Source organism: Lampetra fluviatilis, chromosome 9, assembly GCF_964198595.1.
Source record: "Lampetra fluviatilis chromosome 9, kcLamFluv1.1, whole genome shotgun sequence".
Taxonomy (NCBI): Eukaryota; Metazoa; Chordata; class Hyperoartia; order Petromyzontiformes; family Petromyzontidae; genus Lampetra; species Lampetra fluviatilis.
In genome coordinates this window covers 12522589-12544309 of record NC_136283.1, presented here as the reverse complement: position 1 = coordinate 12544309, position 21721 = coordinate 12522589, and the positions used below count along the sequence as shown (strand labels likewise).

General features: G+C 43.2%; 1 protein-coding gene across 1 annotated transcript; it reads left to right on the top strand.

The window, feature by feature from the left end:
* The first annotated feature begins 1534 nt into the window (after positions 1-1534).
* NUDCD3 (NudC domain containing 3) lies at positions 1535-18923 on the top strand. Its single transcript, XM_078859824.1, has 6 exons — positions 1535-1990; positions 7655-7840; positions 9614-9904; positions 10195-10338; positions 11209-11397; positions 14162-18923. Exons 1-6 carry the CDS (start codon positions 1793-1795, stop codon positions 14270-14272), a joined length of 1119 nt encoding a protein of 372 aa, XP_078715950.1. The 5' UTR covers positions 1535-1792; the 3' UTR covers positions 14273-18923.
* Positions 18924-21721: the final 2798 nt, after the last annotated feature.

Below are 21721 nucleotides of genomic sequence, written 5' to 3'. Positions count from 1 at the left end.
GAGATCAAATCACGAATTTTATGTACTCTGTTGAACCGTACCTGGATCTTGTGTTTGCTCATGATTTTGGAAATATTTTTGGTGACCCCTGCTATGAATGGCAAGGTGATGGTTTTGATTGGGTCCTCAGATGGTTCTTTCCCAACGGTTGGGGTGACAGCTTTATGGATTGTGGAGTCTGAATATCCATTCTTCTTACACAAAACACGTAGCAGGTTTTCTGGACCAATATCATCCATAATAGGTTTTTTTGGGTTAGATCGCGTAAATATATATAAATGTGTCGTTAAAAAACCCGCCACCACCCGACACAGCCAACTAGTAAGGGTTTTCACGTAAACAGAACGTGGCGAATTCGTTACTAGTACAGCACACCGGTGTGTTGGAAAACCAAGCTACTACATTTACAATCTCAGTACGACGTTTCGCCAGTAATTACAACTAGCTTAATCAGGCGTAGATGTGGTGACCACACTTCTGTGCTCGTGGTGACCACACTTCTGTGCGTTGCTATTGCACGTTGCTGGAATAGAAAGTAATTGTGGGTTGAAACGCCAACCTGCACCTGTACCTAACATTTGGATCTGATGCCTCTTACTCTCCCAACATGTCTGCACTGTTTTTCAATTCGCGTGTGTTTTTTACGAATAAATACCTCGTTTGTTACTGGTGCAATATCCCTTAGGGCCCTGTACTCGTGCTCTGCAATGTTTATGTTTTTGTCTTTAGTTTGTATTCGAGGCGAGGTAGTTAACCCAAAAGGTCGTGGGTTCGATCCTGACCCCGAAGCCTGTTGTATATTCGGCAATTGCATGTCTCTCTCCATGGTGGCGTGGATTTTCTCCGGATCCTCCGGTTTTTCTCTCCACGTTTAAAGTCGGCATCACACGTTTGGAGTATTTGGCTGCTATAAATTTCCACGTGATGATGATAAGCCACTTCGTTGAACTATCATTAGTGGCCAGGTAGCTTCTGAAAAAGAGCTATACAGTTCAGTGGGCCCTTAGCTTGCACAAATAAAAAATAGTTTAGTTTAAAACCTCTAAACTCCAAATGCATCGAACATATTAATGTCGTAATAACCGCAATGCACTGAACATTAAGAGTGACGTCATCACACCAATGCACTGAACATTAAGAGTGACGTCATCACACCAGTCAAATGACGCAATCACCGATGTTACTCGATGGTTGGGAGGCCCTCCGACGTCATCGGTTGTCGCGCGCCGGGACGTCATCCCGCGAGGTCGTGGGGAAAGGGGCAATCTTCCCGTGATATCGATTCGCGTAGCTTATTATTATTCGTGTATCCGATTCCCAAGCGCAACGATACGCAAACGATGCAAAGTACGCACACGTTGCACGCTGTCGCTTTTTTCCCTTAAAGTAAACGCTGGAAATTAACGACTGCGCGACGGCAATTAGGTTTACAAAGCGAACGAGACACCAAACGAAAATAATCGGAACCGTGTCTGCGAATCGATTATCAGCGAATCGCGACGAATCGAATCGCGCGCGTGCGGCACAGTTGGTGTTACAGTGAAAGCGATTGGCTGTGAACTTCGGGCCCGCAGCCTGTGCCGTTCGTTATTGTTCATTATCATTCACAATTACTTAACAATTATCGATTATTACGACTCTCGCTGATCATCAAGGCCTGTTTGACGACATTCGTTGCGTTGGTGGTTTATACAATTCGCGAGAAGGTTCCAACACGTAGCCCGCTGCTGTGTCACTCGATATCACAACCATCAATAATTACTATTCCGATTTAATTGTTCATAATAAGGCAATGGAGGGCGAGCCGAGGATGACCCCGCTGTACGACCAGGCGCTGCTGGGCGTGCTGCAGCACGAGGAGAACATCGAGGCGTTCCTGGACGTCATCTTCGGCTTTCTCTACCGCCGCACCGACTTCTATCGCCTCATGCTGACCCAGGGCGACCGCCTCGGATTCCCGCCCGGCGTGGCCGAACGCATCGCCCAGCGGGTCCTGGTCGCCTCCTCCTCCCTCCTCTTCCCTTCTCTCTACCCTTTTCTCTCTTTCTCTCTCCGAGCTTTGTGAACGTACCATTGTTTTAGACGCTGTCGCCTCGACAGACCTGGTTTTCACATGAGGACGGCTGCTTGCGTTGTGGCCGAAACGTCGTGAGAATTGTTTTATTATGTTTTGTTTTTATTATTGTATTACTTCCCTTCTACGTGACTTTACCGAAAGAACCAAGAAGACGTACTATTGTTGTATTGCATTGGGGGGCTGCTGCTATGTTTGTGTTGTCTCCGTGTACAGTGCACTGCAGGTAGTGGCCTATTTCGTGCTCGCTTTAGTCAAGTTAATTTATTAGGTAGAGCCCTATGAGATCTCCTTTACCAGTGGCAATATATAGTATTAGGTTTGTACCCTTTCAACTGGTATAAAAACTGACACCTTTATACGCGTTTTGGCGTCATCTGGTCCAACTCCAATGGAGACTAGGCTCTAAGAAAAGCTGTCTCGGGTGTGGACTAATCAACTTCAAGGACAGTGCATATCATTATCAGAGTTGTTTATTTTTGTTTGCATTATGACTGCAGGTATTGTGGTCTATGCAAACATGACTCCTCGTAAAAAAGGTGTCAGTTTTGTTGCCAGATAAAAGGGTAAAAAAACAATTATCATATTTTTTACTGGCAAATGAGGTTCCAATGGTGTAAATTGTTTATTTTTGTTTGCATTTTGACTGCTTGTGTTGTGGTTATTGCAAATATGATCCTTTGTATAAAGTTGTCAGTTTTTGTACCAGTTGAAAGGGCAAAACCCTATTACTATAAGGTATAGCCCTGGGAGCCATTCGGCTCTTGAATCGGGTGCAACCGCAACAAACAAAAACATGAACAAGAAAACATCTTAAAGTGACTATGTACAAACAGATAATCCAAGAAAAGACAGCAAAATATTGCAGAAAAAGCACCGTACACCAACACTGTGTGCAAAAATCCCAGTGGGATAGTCACGGCGACTGATGTGAATTATAGATGCGTCGAGAGCCACTTAGATCGGGTACCGTAGCATTGCATACAAGCCCGTACGCTTGCATCGACAGCCAGAGACTTGGGCATTCTATAAACCTCATGCTCGCCCCATGGTGACCGCATGGGCTGACCCCACCCGGCATGGTCCAGCGTATCGTTTCTTCTTTTCCGTATGATTTTTCGGAGCCAAAAGTCCCACTGTTGTCTCATTTCACGTACATGTATGTACTTCTCGAGTCACATCCCCACTGTTCTTGCATAGAAAACAAATTTTGCCAGTGCACTTTCTTCATATCATGTGCTATGATGAAGGGGTATTATCCAAAACGTCGCCTGTTACATTTTTAAAAAAAATAATTAAGGCAGTATTATTGACAAATGTATTTAGTTACTTTGTATTTAGGTATCAGTTGACTTGCAGAGCGCATCTTAGTCTTAGACAATCAGTGCATTCAGGCCCATTCCCATTCATTAGAGACCCATAGACGTGCATGTACATATATACAGACCCATACATCTACATATAATTAAAAAGCGACCCATATATGTTCATCCACGCACGTGGTCTATAGACTTGCGTATACTTGGAAACACAGACTTGTAACTTAAGCTAAGCCTCGATGTAAAGCTTTCATGACTGCAGGGATTCATCTTCTTGGTTCTTTAGGTAAAGTCACGTAGAAGGGAAATAATAAAATAATAAAAATAATAAAATACAATTCTCACGACGTTTCAGCCACAACCCAAGCAGCCGTCCTCAGGTGAAGAACAGGTCTGTCGGAAAGACATTCTCATTCAGACGCTGTCTTTCCGACAGACCTGTTCTTCACCTGAGAACGGCTGCTTGCGTTGTGACCGAAACGTCGTGAGAATTGTATTTTGTTATGTTTATTTTATTTTATTATTTCCCTTCTACGTGACTTTACCGAAAGAACCAAGAAGACTAAGCCTTATGCTCGAAGCTTCCAGTTACTGCCGCCTCTTTCCCTCCGGCTTCTGCGTCCCCTGAGCTTTACACTGCTGTCTCCGTGTACGTTGCTGCCCTGGTAATTTATGTATGTTCCACTTGAGTCGCGGCCACTGATATCAGAGATCAATAGACTGCATACAGACCCATACACTTGCACGGACTTGCATGGAGAGCCATAGGCTTAGGCATTCCTCTAAGCCTCATGCTAACGCGGGGAGCTGCCAGAGGTACACACCTCGCTTGCTGTTCTTCTTCTGCGTCTTCTTTTGAGCTTTGAAAAAGTTCCAATTGCATTGGTAGATTTTACTGAACATGCAAAGAAGGTGAACTGCAGTGTTGCCACGTTGAATCTTCTCCTACGTCATGCAGTGACGGATTAATTTTTTTAAGTGTGAGGTCTCGCCGTATGAAATGTACATCACGGGTGGCATGCGTCGCACACGCCGTGTGTTCGTTCTCAATCGTTCGTCTCCCACATTCATCAATCATGATCATAGGGTGGTGACGTGGCCGATCGGCAGTGCTTTGGCCACTTGTTTAAGAGGTTCACGGTTCACTTCCAGCCGTCGCCCTGATTAATACTGCGGGTGTAAACTATAATACGCACCAACTGCTTCACAGTGGACGTTAAAGGGCCCTTGACGTCATTTGCAAGCCTGCATCAATGGTCCACATTTTCCAAATACGAAAATTATGCGCAAATGTATCAATCGGGGATACATAGCAATCCGTTTCGTTTCTAGTCCTTCCCCACACCTCCGATTAACACGGTTGTTGATGCCATAGTAATTATAACAAATAAAATAAAGGTTGAAGAACTTAGCAATGGCTACACATTTTGAGATACAAATAATTAGGGGCAAAACTAAATTAGCCTAAAATTAGTTTGTTTAACAAAAGGCAATAATTGTTGAAGGGATGTAAAAGGAAAATACTAAAATATATACATCCAAGTCAGTTTTTGATTAATGGATTCATAATTGCATGTATAAATAATGACATATAACCTGCTATAGAGTTAAAGATTTTCATTTGTTTATAAACCATAGCAACTCATAGAGCTTCAGAGAACAAGCAAGGAAAATACAAAGTCAACGGGAGGAAAAAAGGGAAAATGTGGCAGGGAATAAAGTTAAGAACAAGATATAAAAGAACAACGAGTGAAATACATCACAAACCCAGGGATTAACAACAATAATCGCACTAGGCCACTAGGGGAACAGACATCCACTGAGAAACAGCTTATTGATCTGACACATGGGCATCTACAAAGAATATGTAACTAAAAGTACACAGAGGCATAGAAAGGTGTATGTTTGGAATTGCACTGAGTGATAAAGGTACATACGGATGTGAGAAAAAATGCAAACCAGAGATCTATTGAGTCATAAAATAGTTAATTGGCTTGAAGGACATTGATAGATTGGATGATGGAATGTCTGCAAAAAAAAGGAATATAGAGGATGACTACCATGGAGATGGGGCAATTATATTAGGTCAAGCACAGGAAGATAAAACAATGGGGTTGGCCACGACATGAGATGGCCTTCATCTAACAATGGACAGACATTTACTGTTGATAATGGTAACCAGGAACACTTTCTGTCATCCTTAAATTTAACAATGACCAATAAAAAATATAAAAAGTGTCATGGCAGCCTTTAAAATACCTGCCATCGCTCGACTTTCATGCCCGTATTGTCCGTGTAACTTATGGCAATAGTACATTTGGTCACGCTTTGAAATTGGTTCCAGCATTGGACAATAATTGCCAGCTGCACATTTTGTCAACACCACCCACAGCCCTCTATTTTTGTCCTTATAATGCCAGCTGTGTGCATCACCCATCAAAACACATGCCCGTAACATTCGATGTTCTCGAGTCCAGTGGTGAGCAATCGTTCTCCAGGTCTCTATATAACAACTGTCAGAAATGCTATGTCTCTGGAGAAACTGCTTTGGCAAAAGTCAATCTCTTTCCTTGTTATGTCAACAACCAATTAAAGTCACCTTTTAAAATAACTTTCAGCAGCAGCCAGAGATATGCACATGTTATAACTGCCAGCAGTCTCCAATGTTATCCATTCAATAACAACTCCAACCCTTCATGTCATCTTGTCTAACTGTTATGGACATCACTGTTTCTAATATAATAAGCACCAGTAAACTTCCATGTCCTTCAATATTGCCACTATCAACATCCCTACATATGTAACTACATGAACAGTCTCCCATGTTGTACCATCAATTGTATCAATTAGCACAACTCTCTAATTTCCTCACATGTAACAGCATGCAAGAAGCTTCCTCCATGCCATCCGTTAAAACAGCACCAACATACACAATGTCTCCCATTGCAACAACTGTCGTACCAACACAATTCCTTGGCTCCATTTAGCTATCTCGAAAGTCTTCGTGTCTCTAGATATAACATCTCACATCATCCATCCAATATACCCATTGAAACAAATGTCAGTAATCCATCTAACAGGGTTCATTATCAAAATGATAACATTCATACAACTCGTCAGTAGTTGTAGATTGAAACACCTTTTTATTATTTTTTTTACTTATTTTCAGTCATTTAATATATACTAGCGAGAAGTACCTGGTGTGGCCCGGGTCAAAAAAATAATTCAAACCTACTCTAAAAAAATCTAACAGCAGTGCATACTGACTGGTGGTGCCTGCTATGATTACAGCAGTGCATACCGACTGTGGTGGTACCTGCTATCACTACAGTAGTACATGCTGACTCTATAGCAGTATTTATCGACTCTATAGCACAAAGTACTCACCTGACAGAGTGGCGTGGTGAGGCCTAGTCCCGTGCAGAGCCTCCGGCCTCGCCTAGATTGTCCAGCCGGCCGAGGTGGCACCTTGGCAGGCTGGGGCTGGGCTGCTACCCCTGACCCCCCCCCCCCCCCAGCCACGATCTCCCCGGCCGCTCTGGAGTAATATCTACGGCCTCTAGTGGTAGCATCTAGCGACTGTATAGTAGTAATAAATGCACGCATCGAGGTGGGGGGGACATCACACAGTGAAGAATTAGCGTCAGTGTTTAGTGTATTTTTCATACATTTTTTACGCAAAAGAAAATGTCCCCCTCACTCCCACCGAAGGCGTGCGACTTGGCATGGGCCGTCCCCCCCACCAAAGGTGCGTGGGTCATGCACGTGTCATAAATAAATAAATAAAGGTGAAGCGCACAAAAATCTTACTAAATCGCTAATTAAACTAATTAACAGTTGACGGATGTGAAAAAGGAATAGCGCTTGCTCACCGCGGGGCCTACGGCGTTGAGAGGCAAACCCACAAACAGACAATTTTTTACTTTTATATATATTCAACACAACAGATACAGGAAAGCACAGAACCAGGGTACACCGTGTCCAAACATTTTGCATAACCATGTAACAGTAGGTGCCCTTCATTGTGATCTGGAAAACAAAAGAGGAACAAGAGGAAGGAAAGAGAAAGGGAAAAATAGGAAAAGATAGAAAAGAGAATAATGATGGGCAGTAAAGCATATAATGGGGTGAGTCGGTCAAGCTGGAAATTATTTAATAAAAGGAGATAAGCCTCCTGTACATCATGAGCTGTTGCCCTTTTGTTTCGATGCAGAGGCCACTACTTTTGTCTCGTGTAAGAGCAGCGTATTTGAATTTACAGGCGTTCTTCAAGTTCCAGCGGTTGGCCGACAAGGACCACAAGCGGCGGTTGCAGAGTCTGCAGGAGAAGCTGGACCACAAGCTGGAGGTGGAGGCCGTGCATGAGGTCGAGGTGTCGGGCGACTTGTCGGACATGGTCGCACATGTGGAGGAGGTGGAGATCGTATCAGAGGAACCTGGCTCCCAGGTGCGATGCACTCATCTTAAGAGCATAGCTGAAGAATGTGTTGGGTTTTCTTTTTGCAGGTACACGTGTTCGTCAATTTACAAAACTGGCTTAGAGCTGCCAATAGAGATACAATACAAAAAAAATATATCCATAATTCAAAGCATACCTTGTATTTTTTCATGGTTGTCCTGTATAGCTCTACGATGGATTTTGGCTTGCATTGTGTTGGGCACGATGTCTGATCATTGTTAATACAAGACCTTGTACAAACAAGTTGGGGGGTGTACAGCAAGGAAAATGTTTTTTTCAGAGGGGAGGAGAGTAGAGGTGTTAAGGATGCAGGCCTGAGAGGAAAAGAAGGCCTTTCATGAACACGTAAACCATCGCAGGCAAAGTATAAGAGATGTACACTGCCCCATCCTTATTTCTAAGCAAGGAGGCACTTTAGCCTTAAGTTTCAATTTTACAGGTACAAATTACTGTATTATAAAACAAACTAACTTTTAATATTCTGAGTAGTTGCATTTCTAGATATTTGAGGTTATGTTTTCCTAAACACCTCTTTGGTAGTTTATTAGATTACAATCGTTGTAAGTTTGGTAAATATTGACAATTACAGGCATAAAAGGTGTGTACGTGAATGTTGTGTTCAGAATTTTATATTGTTTTATATACAAATGTCATGATAACAAATGCACAGTGTAAGTCTAGCATTACATCATGATAATGGAATGGGTTAATTCGAGAAGTGGAATGTGGATGAGCTTGGACATTTTGTAGGTTGAGATTCAGATACTGACACCATGCTGAAAAAATATATTAGTATACTTGACGAAGGCCTGCAATCCAGCTTTGTGGAGAAGAGGTTTGGTGTATCACACATGTTGTGAAACTCTCTTCCCATGGGTGTCCTTGTGCTATAGCCTGGGTTGCCAGGAAAAGGCGGTATAGCAAACAACTGTATCTGTACGGGTGTAGGGGTGTTAGAGAGAGAGCCGTTATGCATGGCAGCTTATGGGAAACAAACAGTGGGCGGGGCTACGTGAGTGCACGGGGGGGGTGCTCTCAACGACGTCCGCACCAGGCAGCCCGGGGCCCCACCCCTCAGCGGGGGTTGAGTATAAAGGGGGATGTGTCAGAGGGCTCGGGGCAGAATGTTAAAGCTAAACCAGTGAAGACCGAAGATCGTCTAGCTAGAGCCCTGGACTCCCCTGGGACGCCGCCCTTGTCAGGGCCGCGCAGGACCGAGCCAGCGGCGTGGTCCCGAGAACCAGAGCTAGTGCTCTGGGACTCCGGGTACCGTAGCCCGACTTACCAGTGTCGGGCCAGACAGCCTCCCCTAGCCCGTTAGTGGAGGACTAGGAGGTAGGTCAGAGATAGCTAGCAGTGTATTCCCAGCTAGCCGGGTGAGGGGGCCGATTCCCCCTCCAGTATTGTATGTCCGCGGTTGTGACAACTGTTGCGGAATAAATACGTGTGCCTCAACCCCGGGTGTCCAAGAGTCCTCAACGGTATTACACGGGTTAGTGTAGCTCCCTCGCACAAAAGGGTTTTCTCTGGGTGCTCCGGTTTCCCCCCACATTTAAATACTCATTAATTGGCTGAAAACATCTTAATACAGGATTGCAGAGCTTGGACAATTACCGGCTTACCACCTGGCTGCCTTCCCGTTTGTCTGTGGTTCCTCGCGCCTCTGAGTTGTCTCTCTCTTTCAGAGTGAACGAATATTGTGTGGCGCATTACAAGTTGAAATTATTATTAAATTATTATTATTCCTGTCATGGCTCGTAGCATTCAGAAGAAGCAGACGGCGATCAAGCATTAGATGCCGGAGCAGAGCTGCCAGAAGCTGCCATGCACTCGGAGGCTGGAAATCCTCCATGCCATCCAGTGAGTGCCGCGCTGACACCTGTGGAGGCTGAGAAGACTGAAAAGGCACTGGAAAAGAAAGCTCAGCTCTCCTTCCAAGACAGCCCAGACAGCTACAATGGAGCTGTACGGGAAAATTACGTCTGGTCACAGGACTTCACCGACCTGGAGATAAAGGTGTTTGTGCCGAAAACTATTGTCAGGGGCAAACAGGTGAGAATGCGGGGTAAGAATTTTTTTTACAAAGATTTATGTTCATGGCCAAGCTAAGTGAATTCTGGCTATTCAACATTAATCTAAAATAAAGAATTTTCTCTAAACTGGTTACCCAGCCAGTTCATCAATGTAATTGTCCAAATAGGTGTAATTAACCCTGTATTTTTGATATTTGTTTACCTCTTTCTCCAAATGTAAATGCGAATCATTGTATTGCATTGCTCCTTTACAGTGAAATTATTTTCGAAAAGGGGAACATTTTCTACAGTAATATCTTTGTCCTTTAGGTTTCGATTGACATTCAAAAGAACTCGCTGCGTGTGGCCATCCGGGAACAAGCAGAAGAGGTGGTGCTGATGGAGGGGAAATTAACACACACCATCAATATAGAAAGCTCCATGTGGAGTCTGGAGCCGGGAAAATGCATACAGGTATCTTGCACGCACACAACAATGGCATTCAGCAAAGCATTGTTGCAAGTTTACTGAACAACCATAGTCTGAACTAGGTGACATCGGGTATGTGGAAACTGTGATGTGTTCGATCTGTATTCATCAATATAAGTATTTATTTGCATAAAATTCTTCCCATTTTAATATTCTGTGGCAAATTGCCAATCGTCCACCTTTTTCCTTCGTGTAGAAGTGGATAGAGCATGGCTGATGATGATGAATTATGAATCATGAATATTCTTTTAACTCTGAACCTGCGTCGAGGCTTATAATAGTCCACTGTGGTAAAGTTAATGCTTATTAGTTGACGGAGCCTTTGACAAAATGTCCCGGAATGCGCTCTTAGAAGTGAAGCAGAGTTGAGTGGATCGTGTTTGGATGGGTGATCACCATGCACTAACAAGTTGTCATTGGGCTCGTGGTGACATGGTTGTCAGCAGGGTACAGCAAAAAATGTGTTATTGCCTTGGCTCTTATGCTGCCACATCTGTATGTACGTTGAACGTCTTTTGTACCGATTATAGCCAACTGTGCTAATCAGAGGTGTGGGGGAAGCCAACCGTGGTAATCGGAAGTGTGGGGGACTTTATGCTCCCCATCTTCACTAACTCACACTGACTAGCGTGGCGAAGTGTGGTTGAATAGCCCCAACTATCTGTACAACAGTGGGGAGGCCATCATCCATCAGTGGATTGACAAGGGGACTGTACATATTCACTGTATTTTTACATTGGGAATGCGACACTGCTGGCCTTTCCTATGTATACGATGCCACGGAGTCTGGCGATGTGTCCTCCAGAGCAGCCAAAGGATTGTTTTGAGCGGGTCGTTGTCCACGCTCGTGTGCAGGTGAACCTGAGCAAAGTGGGTGAGTATTGGTGGAACGCAGTGCTGGAGGGTGAGGAGCCAATAGACATCGACCGCATTAACAAGGAGCGCTCCATGGCAACGGTGGACGAGGAGGAGCACGCCGTGCTGGACCGCCTCACCTTCGACTACCATCAGAAAATGCACGGGAGGCCACAGAGCCATGAGATGGTATGACCTCGGCTTGCCTTCCTAAACATTGTTCACCTGGTGAAGTGAAATCCTGTGCTTATCAGCTGCACCTGCTCGCGTATTTTGGTTTTGTTTAAAATAAATTGGACGAAGCAAGGAAGAAAAATCGCGCATAGCCATTGAGTCTGTAACGCTTCCCAGCATGCGTTTATTTCGGCAGTATTAGTGACGATGTCATTATGTTCCGAAATGCATGTGGAGATGTCGTTTTATCCATATTGACGTCATTGAAAAGTGCGGCGATTGCGACGTAGAAATATAACATCGCACGCAATGACATCATTCTAGATTTGAAGTTGTCGTGACTGCAAGGATCCATACTCTTTGGTTCTTTTGGTAAAGTCACGTAGGTAAAAAAATAATATAAAATTAAATTAAATTACGACGTTTTGGACGCAACACAAGCATCCGTCACCAGGTGGGACAGCCACCAGATGTTACATTTATGTAACGTTTTAGGATCTGGTTCTATAAATCCTTTGACTGCCCTTTGAATATAGTTTTGTTTATACTGGTAGGAACGAAGTGGACCAGACCACCAATAGATTATATCGTCCGTCCGTCCGTCCGCGTTTGTCCGTCCGTCCGTCCGCGTTTGTCCGTCCGTCCGCGTTTGTCCGTCCGTCCGTCCGCGTTTGTCCGTCCGTCCGTCCGTGTATCAACATCGCCCCCTACTGCAAACACTTGGCATGACCCTGTCCGACAAGATGGCCGCCCGCTCCCCCTGCGATGTGAATTAAAAAAGATGGCCGTCGCTTCCGGCGCATCACGGCAAAACTTTAAACTTCGCTTCAAAATTACTTTACTGAAACGCAGCACGTTTATTTAAAAAATTACTTTACTGAAACGCAGCACGTTTTTTTTAACACAGAGACAAGAAACATTTATTAACACAGAGACGAGATACATTTAATCGCCTTATTTGTGCACGAAAAGCACGGCGCGAGGCCTAGTGCGGCAGGCTTCGCGAGGCCTAGTGCGGCAAGCTTATTAACACAGATGAAACGCAGCGCGTTTATTTAAAAAAAATTACTTTACTGAAACGCAGCACGTTTTTATAACACAGAGACAAGAAACATTTATTAACACAGAGACGAGATACATTTAATCGCCTTATTTGTGCACGAAAAGCACGGCGCGAGGCCTAGTGCGGCAGGCTTCGCGAGGCCTAGTGCGGCAGGCTCATTAACACAGAGATGAAACGCAGCACGTTTATTAAAAAAAAAATTACTTTACTGAAACGCAGCACGTTTTTTTAACACAGAGACAAGAAACATTTATTAACACAGAGACGAGATACATTTAATCGCCTTATTTGTGCACGAAAAGCACGGCGCGAGGCCTAGTGCGGCAGGCTTCGCGGGGCCTAGTGCGGGAGGCTTATTAACACAGAGATGAAACGCAGCACGTTTATTGTTGATGTGCATATTGGCAGTGGTGCCTGACTCGGCTGAATCTGCAGCCCGGCAGCGGCAGAGCAGAGGCAGCGAGAGGCCTCGTCGCTGCTGCTATTCACTCGCTTATAGTTCTACCGTGTTCACTACATCTCTGTCGTGTTCACTACATCTGCTGTGTTCACTACATCTCTGCTGTGTTCACTATCATCTCTACATCTCTGTCGTGTTCACTATCATCTCTACATCTCTGTCGTGTTCACTATCATCTCTACATCTCTGTCGTGTTCACTACATCTCTGTCGTGTTCACTATCATCTCTACATCTCTGTCGTGTTCACTATCTCTGTCGTGTTCACTATCATCTCTACATCTCTGTCGTGTTCACCGCATCTCTGCCGTGTTCACCACATCTCTGCCGTGTTCACCACATCTCTGCCGTGTTCACCACATCTCTGTCGTGTTCACCACATCTCTGTCGTGTTCACTACATCGTATTCACACGCAAGTATTTCTACTTGTGCTGCAATCTTTGATTATTTAGCTGCTGGCTGCATGTTTGGTGGCGATGCTACCGTTATAGCAGCACCAACTGCGGTTGGTTCTGGGTCCATGGAAACGACGCTTTTCACTGCGAGTTTGTAAAGGGTTCCAGCAGCAAATGCGGTCTCTGTTTCAGCAAGCATCTTTTCAACGTGGGCGTCCAGACAACCATTGGGGTCTTTAAAGTCGTGGTTGTTTTCGGTATCCATGTCGTGCGCGCAAATAAAAACTCGAAGTGCCAAACAAACACTGCTCAATGTAGTACTGTTATATGAATATGCCAAACGCCCGTTTATTCAACTCTATGTAGACGACATAAAATGCACCAAGGTGCCGTTTATTCCCTCTATTTTATTTCACCTTTATACTAGTAAATGCATTCGAGTTTCCCCATCTAAGGTCAATTAATCTCAGATGTGATCGTTTGGAAATGAAAGACTACGAGTCTTTAAATCTCACAGCGTTTCTTGTCAAAACAAACACTTTTAATTAACGTTACACTAGAATACAGTAATTTTTTCTTTAACTCCTCTATACCCGGTCGATATCCCTGTACCGGTACTAAGTATTATTCCTACCAGCCCACCCCGCAGGGTCCTGTTATAATGGAAAAAAAATAATAAAAATTGGGCTGCTTTAAATATGAATAATATTAATAACACAAACTCCATCTGGTAGCGTATTCCATGTTGGCAAAGACACCTTTTAGACGACAGCATCACCATTCTAGGAATATTCTGGGAACTTGTTACCACCATCTGCTGTACCTAATTAATGCATTCTCTCTATCTCTCTCTCCCTCCCAGAAAGTGCATGAGATGCTGAAAAAGGGCTGGGATGCAGAAGGCTCTCCCTTCAAAGGCCAAAAGTTCGAGCCAGGAATGTTCAATGTCCCCCCCGATGCCGTGCAGTTCTGAACATGGGCAAGCGCAAGACCAGTGCCACAACGGCGGATATGGCGGCACTTCAGCATGCCCATTGAAGCCAGAATAGACACTTGGACCTGAGGGTGGACACACGGGAGCCTAAGGTGGACAGATGGAGCCAAGGGTGGACTTGGTTGCCTATTTGATATTTTAGGTGGCGTGGGCTAGCAAAAACTCAATGAAATGACCCTTCTTCAAGAGATGTTGGCTGCCATTTGGATCTATGGCGTACGTTACAAAATAGGAATATGGTTAATTAAATGCCGCTGATGTTTAGCTCAATTTCCTGTGAATATGAAATATGCTGCAGATCGTTTCTTTATCTTGATATTCGTGTAAAAAACAACGTTTTAAATCGATGTATATGGGAGAATAGATTTGTGGTAACAAAAAATGTAGAGGGACATGAGGGGGGTGATTAGCGATACTGTGGTTAGTGCACTGCATTATCAATCCGGCAACTTGAGTCAATTTACTGGGCACAGCTAACATCGGTGCTGAGTGATATCTGAACAGGTCATGGGCCCCTGCTCAACAACCAGCACTGACCAATATAGTGAAGTTTGTTTGGTCAAACATCTCCCATGATTGACATGGCATGGGAGTCCTTGATCCAGCAGTGAATTGATGAAGTGCTTGGTATTATAGATTATTTTTTTGAACCAATAGGAATTATCATCCTGTGTAACGTAACCAGATTGACATTGGCAGTGTTTTTGTTTGTCTTTCGATTCCAGTGCAAATCCTCCCATTTTTGCATCTTCAACTGAAACGCAGAATGTTCTCTGACAGAGTTTGTCCCACATTTCACATTCATGTTGTGTTGGGGAGACCAGGCACATCCCTCCCAAATGCTTCTCTGCAACATTGTACGTGACACAACTTGAAACGTACAGCTTAACATCCCTTCCTCCAATTTTGTGGCGCTTCACTGTCTGAGGCTCTCCTGGGAGAGATGTGTGGGAGAGGCAGCACATTAGCTGAGTTATTTCGTAGCTTGAGTGAGGAAAATGCTTTGGATTTCAGTCACCGGTAAGGTTGTACTGCATGCAATGGAAGGAAACTGGAAAGAAAACTACTAATTTTGAGTGTGGCCCTAGGCTTATGGTTTTATTCATCAGCTATATGAGTGAGTGGGCTTTGGTTGTGTTGTATCTGTGAGCCGAAGTTACTCATAAATGTTTTTTCGTGCATGTGGGTAAGTACCTGCATTAAAAAAAGTTGTATGTTTTTATTAAACATGCTCATCAGAATATGGGGTTAGGTTTTAATAGTAAAATCAAATTGGTGATAGAATACATAATTGTCAATGTTTTATAGGGAAAAAGCTGATGCACCGAAAATAATATATTTGATAAACAAAAACAATTGCGAAAAAACGGTTTCAAAAGGATCACGATGGCCAGCATAAACCAGTGGATAGATAGGAAAACTTGATTTTTAACCTCCAGGGAAGAGAAACAGAGGAAAGGGAATGAAGAGAGAACATGTCATCAGTTATCGCACCGCAGAGTGGTTGTAGGCAACCATGCTGGAGAACAGAAAATGATTATTTCTCCTGTGTGTCAGGTAATTTTACACCGTTTAAATTTTTTATAAGCCATTTTCCACCAGACCTAAATGCTAATGTAGCGATGAAACAGCTCTATATAAGCGGAATGGCGCTGTTATAAATTCTAATTGGCCAAAGGTTTTCACTCATGGCATAATTCATGATTTAGTTTTCGAAAAAGGTGAAGTATCTTAGATTATTGTAACATCCTTACAAAGAGAAATACACAGATTATGTGGGGTTTCTGTTTGCTCCACTCAGCTTTATTTTCCCTGAAAACTACCAGTCTACAACTGAAATAAAAATTTGTTGCGTCTAAACCAACCAAATCTTACGATGCTATCCAAAAGCATGGGAAGAAGGTGGCTAGTGGGTGGATCAAGTTTAAGTTTCGAGTTTATTTTGTTCAAGCAGGTAAAAACTCAAGAAACCAGGTTAATCTCATTTGCAAGCGTCACCTGGGTCACCAAAACGACAAAAGCAAAAACAATACAGCAATTAATAAAGTAAGCAGAACAAAAATAATATTACGAATCAAAAATATTGCAGACTTACAGCAATGATAAATCAAAGCTAAATATTAAATAAATCGCAGCCCAAATCGACTCGGATTATCTCAAGGATTGGAGGGGGATGGGGGGACGAGGCAAGCAACAATGGGAGAGAGTCGAGATGTCAACGCCACGGCATAGCCCAGGGTGGAGCAAACGCAGCAACCACAAACACCAGAGACCGCTGGGCAAACAGGGCAGCTTCAGAAAATGCGGAGACCCATGATCAGAGTCTGCATGGACCGCTTGTACCATGAACAATGGGTAATAGGGGCGGCCAGCCTAGAATCAATGGCCCTTGAGCATTAGCCCAAGAATAACAACGTTACCACCCACGGTGACAAATGATTTTATTGAAGCATATCTCTAGATCACAAATACATGGCAAGGTCGCCGTGGTAGCAGTTTTAGAACAATTTAGCTGAAGTGAATGCAATTATATTTGACTACCAATTTGGGTATACATTCGTGTATTACAACACTTCAACGGAATATGGAAATAAATGGGAAGTTTGTGTTTATGAAACCGATGGGACACGCCAAGGGTTCTGCTCGTGTTGAATAACGTCACGGGAAGACATCTCGCAGCACTAAAATAGGAAATAACTACATGTAAATGCATTTAATTGAGTCGTGTATTTTTAAGCAGCTCACTCAAAACCGAGACTTAATGTCCCTGAAAAATGCACGTTTCCCAGAACGGCTACCTCGTGAAGAGGAAGATCCGGGACAGGTTGGTAGGCCTCGTTGAGGAGCGACCACACGCCGTATAGACCTGAACACTCAATTTCCCTGTACAAGAATACGGATAAACCGTTTGAGTTAACAGGTATGTAACAGTGATTAGTGCCCTCGTGATTTGTGACCGTCCTTGCCTCCCTCCAAATATCCCTTTTATGCAGTCGGTGCTTTAGCACCTCACATCTTATTTTCATAATCATTACAGTTCAGGTTCGGTACAAGTGTTCCAGTTGTGTGGATTAGTCTTATGCAAAAGATTGTAGAAGATAAACCTTCACAGTTTCACTGCTTTTTAGTGTCTTGTGTGAATGACCCCTTTTGCGGAGTTTGAATACAATTATTATTTTGCATTCGTGAGATGTGTTTTTTCTAAATTCCATGAATAACTTTAGCGGAATCCTCTAAAGTGTTTGACTGCAATACATGGTAAAAGGTTGAACAAGAGAAAGTGAATCTAATAGTTATTGAAATTGCGTAAGATTCACTTTCTAGTGGCTATAACAAATACTTAGCATAAATAGGCTGATTCCTATCGAGGCTACTTTATCAAGTTCGCATCTCGGATATCCACTAGAGATTTGCAAAACTGCAACCGTCAAGGGCTGTGGGTTGGACAGGATTAGAGTCGGAGGGTGCCGACACTTCACATTGGAAGAAGCCCACGAGAGAGGTGCAAAACAAGCCGTTTTGGGTAATGTGCCTCATCAGGGAAGCCATTTCACCGTCACTACGATACCATATTTATCGCAATTACATCTATTTATTCCTGTGGGGGTAATGGTTAGTACACTGTGCTGAATTTAGTGGTTGCTGGCGTCATCTCTCAGCGTGACAGCTGAAACAATGGAGCAGGTTTTTACCCCCCCCACCCTTTCTGTTCACTCAGTATAAATGTGTGGTAGGACAAAGTGTGGATACTCCCAAACGCATGGCCATCATGGAAGAGTAGGCCAACATACCCCCTATAGGGGTTGTCGTGGAGGGAGGCTTTTCTGTCAGTGATGTGGGCAAGAATTGCAGAGCAACTCCTTTACCATATTATTGTGAATCTGTATATGAAGGACAAACATGGGTTTTTTTAATGCAATTCTCGTTGCCGTCTTCATCTTTTGTTTTGCTTCTCTGGTATATTTACTCTCGCTGTCTGCTATTCGTGTGCTCTCTCTACGAGTAGTCTTTCTGTTCACTGCCCTGTGTTCTATTTTCACTGCTCTCTCCTCACAGTGGTCTAACACTGCTACTTTTCTGCTGGATAGCTAGTTACGGCTTACTATTTAAGCTTAAAATTACACCTGAGTACCGTGGTCTGTCAGCCACCTTATGGCTTTTCATGATTTAAATTGCAGCTTGACTTGCATCATTCTACCCTGAGAATGCTATATTTTCAGCCAAGTGATGCTTTGAAACATTATTTTAAGATTTGCAAGCCATAAATGAAGATTTGAGTTTGGATGAGGGCATGCCCTTTGCGGTAGCAACACAGTTGGCGGATCACAAACATCCTTTCGCCTCCACTGGCAGAGCTGTGAAACACATTGAGTTTGCGTTCACCTCATGGATATCAGGGCAATTAAAATGTTTTAACCAGTATTTGGTGTCGCACAAACCCAAATAACATCAGACATGAGAGTTGCACCCATTGTCGATATTTCGTATGATACATATGCAAGAGTAGGGGTGTTTGTTTTTGTGTGTGCATGTAATAAAACCAATAAAACATGTCAACACAAAGAGATACATTGCGTTTCAACTGATGTTTCTGTGTTCCGTTTTTTATTGGTGTAATGTGTAAACTATGCTAACAATAAAAAGAGATTCGTTTTGGCATGTAATTAGTGTTATCAGCGGTTACCAGATACCTACAATGTTTAATGCAGCAATCCTCCGTTCTTATTGACCTACATTTTAGCTTCGCCTCAAAAAATATATTTTTTGGAAAAAAAAAATTTCCCCCATCATACGTTATCCTGCCACTTACTCTTAATCATTCATATAAAAGTGCATCTTCATTATGAAATACATTCGGTATTGTCCCAATACATTATATTAATGGTGTGCATAAAATCCTAAAAAGATTACATTTTAGAGAAAGGGTATATATATATTTGTTATGCAAGGTGCGGCTTAGATTTTACAAATACATTTTGGGTCAAGGGCATGAAATTCCTTCTTCATTCGTGATTTATTCCCTTATTACATTTTGAGTTCAGATGCATTGCACGTGTTACAGTGGCAGGCGTTTCAACCTCAGTGGGTGGCTCGCAATCAGAGTTGAGTTCAAATCCTGGTTGCAAGTTAACTGCTCATCATCTCTCTGGGGTTGATAAAAATGACTGCTCCAGTTGACTGGAACAGTCAATTGGTATCCTTTGGAAGAGACTCGCATTTGTCAGGAATATGGAGTTTGTACCACTCGCTCAGGGGTGTATACAGGAGATGAAAACTGCCTCGATGGTCATTTGATCAATATTTCGCTGATAGGACAGACAGACGTTTTTGAATCGCTGAGATCTTTATCATGCTCTTGGTTAATGCCTTGCTGCAGTTTTGTTCAAGCACAGCTCAGCACATAAGCAACTCCACATTGTCATCCTCAATAATCATTTTTACGGATAATTTAAATTATCAACCCACCTCTAGATGAAGACCTCGCCATGTCATTAAAATATCACTTGGTCCCAAGATGCCACAATCCAACCAACTCCCGTATTTGAGCTTATTCCATCACTCCATCTCCACGGTGATTGTGTCCTTTGTGTTTCGTTCTACTCTGGCTGCCATCCTGGGGGCTGCTGCGGTGGTCGTGGTGGGCTAACTTGTATGGCAAGTATCTTCACAAAACCTTGCGGACCAGCGTGAAGTACAGTCACATTCCTGGCATTCATATTAATTCGCGACCGTCTTGAATTATAGTTAATATGCACTGTCTTAGTAGATTGTTATTTTGTACTCTAATGACTTGCGATTTCCATGAGTGACTCTTGCCTACGACACCAGGCAAGTCGGTAGAATGCCACTCAAAGGTACTTCTGCATGCTATGTTTTCTCAGGATCTAACACCTAGTGACTTTTGCCTGTTTCCCAAATTGAATGAGCATCTGTGTGGATCGCTTTTTTTGATGAGGGTGATGATAAGCTGAAGGAGGCTTGTGCAAGGAAACCTGAATGGGAAGAAGGAAAAGTTATTTTTGGAGGGTATAAAAAAAAAACTTCAGGAATTACAAGAATAACGCATTGTGAAAGTGGGTGACTTAAATAAGAAGTGGTTCTTTTTGGTGTGTGTACTTTGTATGTATGTTGTTGAACTTCTGTCGCACCGGAGGTGTGAATATATATGAGGCTAAGAGCATTTTGTGCTATGCTCATATACATTAATCTTATGCGGGTATTCATCTTCTTGGTTCTTTCAGGTAAAGTCACGTAGAAGGGAAATAATAAAATAATAAAAATAAAAATAATAGAATAAAATTTCTCACGACGTTTCGGCCACAACATAAGCAGCCGTCCTCAGGTGAAGAAACAATACGCTGCCAAGCTTAGCGGTGTTCATTGGAGTGCTGTCTTTCCGACAGCTCTGTTTCGTTACCTGAGGACGGCTGCTTGTGTTGTGGCCGAAACGTCGTGAGAAATTTTATTTTATTATGTTTTAGTTTTTATTATTTTATTACTTCCCTTCTACGTGACTTTACCGAAAGAACCAAGAAGATTAATCCCTGCAGTCACGAAAGCTTTAAATAGAAACTTAGGCAGGTATTTAATACAAATTTTCTCGCTAGAATATTGGAAACAAATTAACAGTTTCGTGATGTCTTTACTGCAGCTTCACAGCCTTTGTGCAAATTATACACGACACATTCATCTGCCGTCTTTGGTACAAAGCAATTACTCATTCAAAGTGAGCAAAGTATTATGCATGCGATGAAGTGCAGCTCCATAGTCTACCTCGTCGTGATCATTCTTGTTTTAATTGGTGTTGTTAGAATGGTGAATTTGAGGGACTGAAAGAGAACAGCAATTGTGTAGGTGGGGTTGGTCTAATTGGCTAGGTCAGATTGTGTTCTCCACTTTTACCATTTCTAGCTTTACAAAAGACAGTATGTCTCTTTATTTTGACCGAGGCTTAGAGGCTACAGTGAGGAGATGGAACTGTGCTTCTTATGACCATAACACACCGATTAGTTCTATTCCAGCATCATAGCCCGGAGAGTGCACAAAGCAACGGAACATGTACAATGCCTCCTACTTAAAATGTAATTATATTTACATGTACGGAAAATTTATACCGTGTGAAATATTGTGGAGCGGTGGGGCGCACCGTTGTTGCTATTCGCAGCCACATTTTACATCATTGAGAGCAGGTCCTACCACCCCCTCCATCTGGCGCACCTCCGACAGCCCACCCACACCCCCTCTCATTCACCAAAATGCATTAAGCTGCGTAGTGAAGTATGCTCAAACAATCCCTATCACTACCACAGGGGGGTGAAGGCCTTCACCCAGCAGTGGATTGATACAGGGAGGAACAACAGTTCCACACTGCCCACCAGGGATTATTTGTCTGTCGTGCATAGCCCCTCCCAAACATGTAGCACGCTC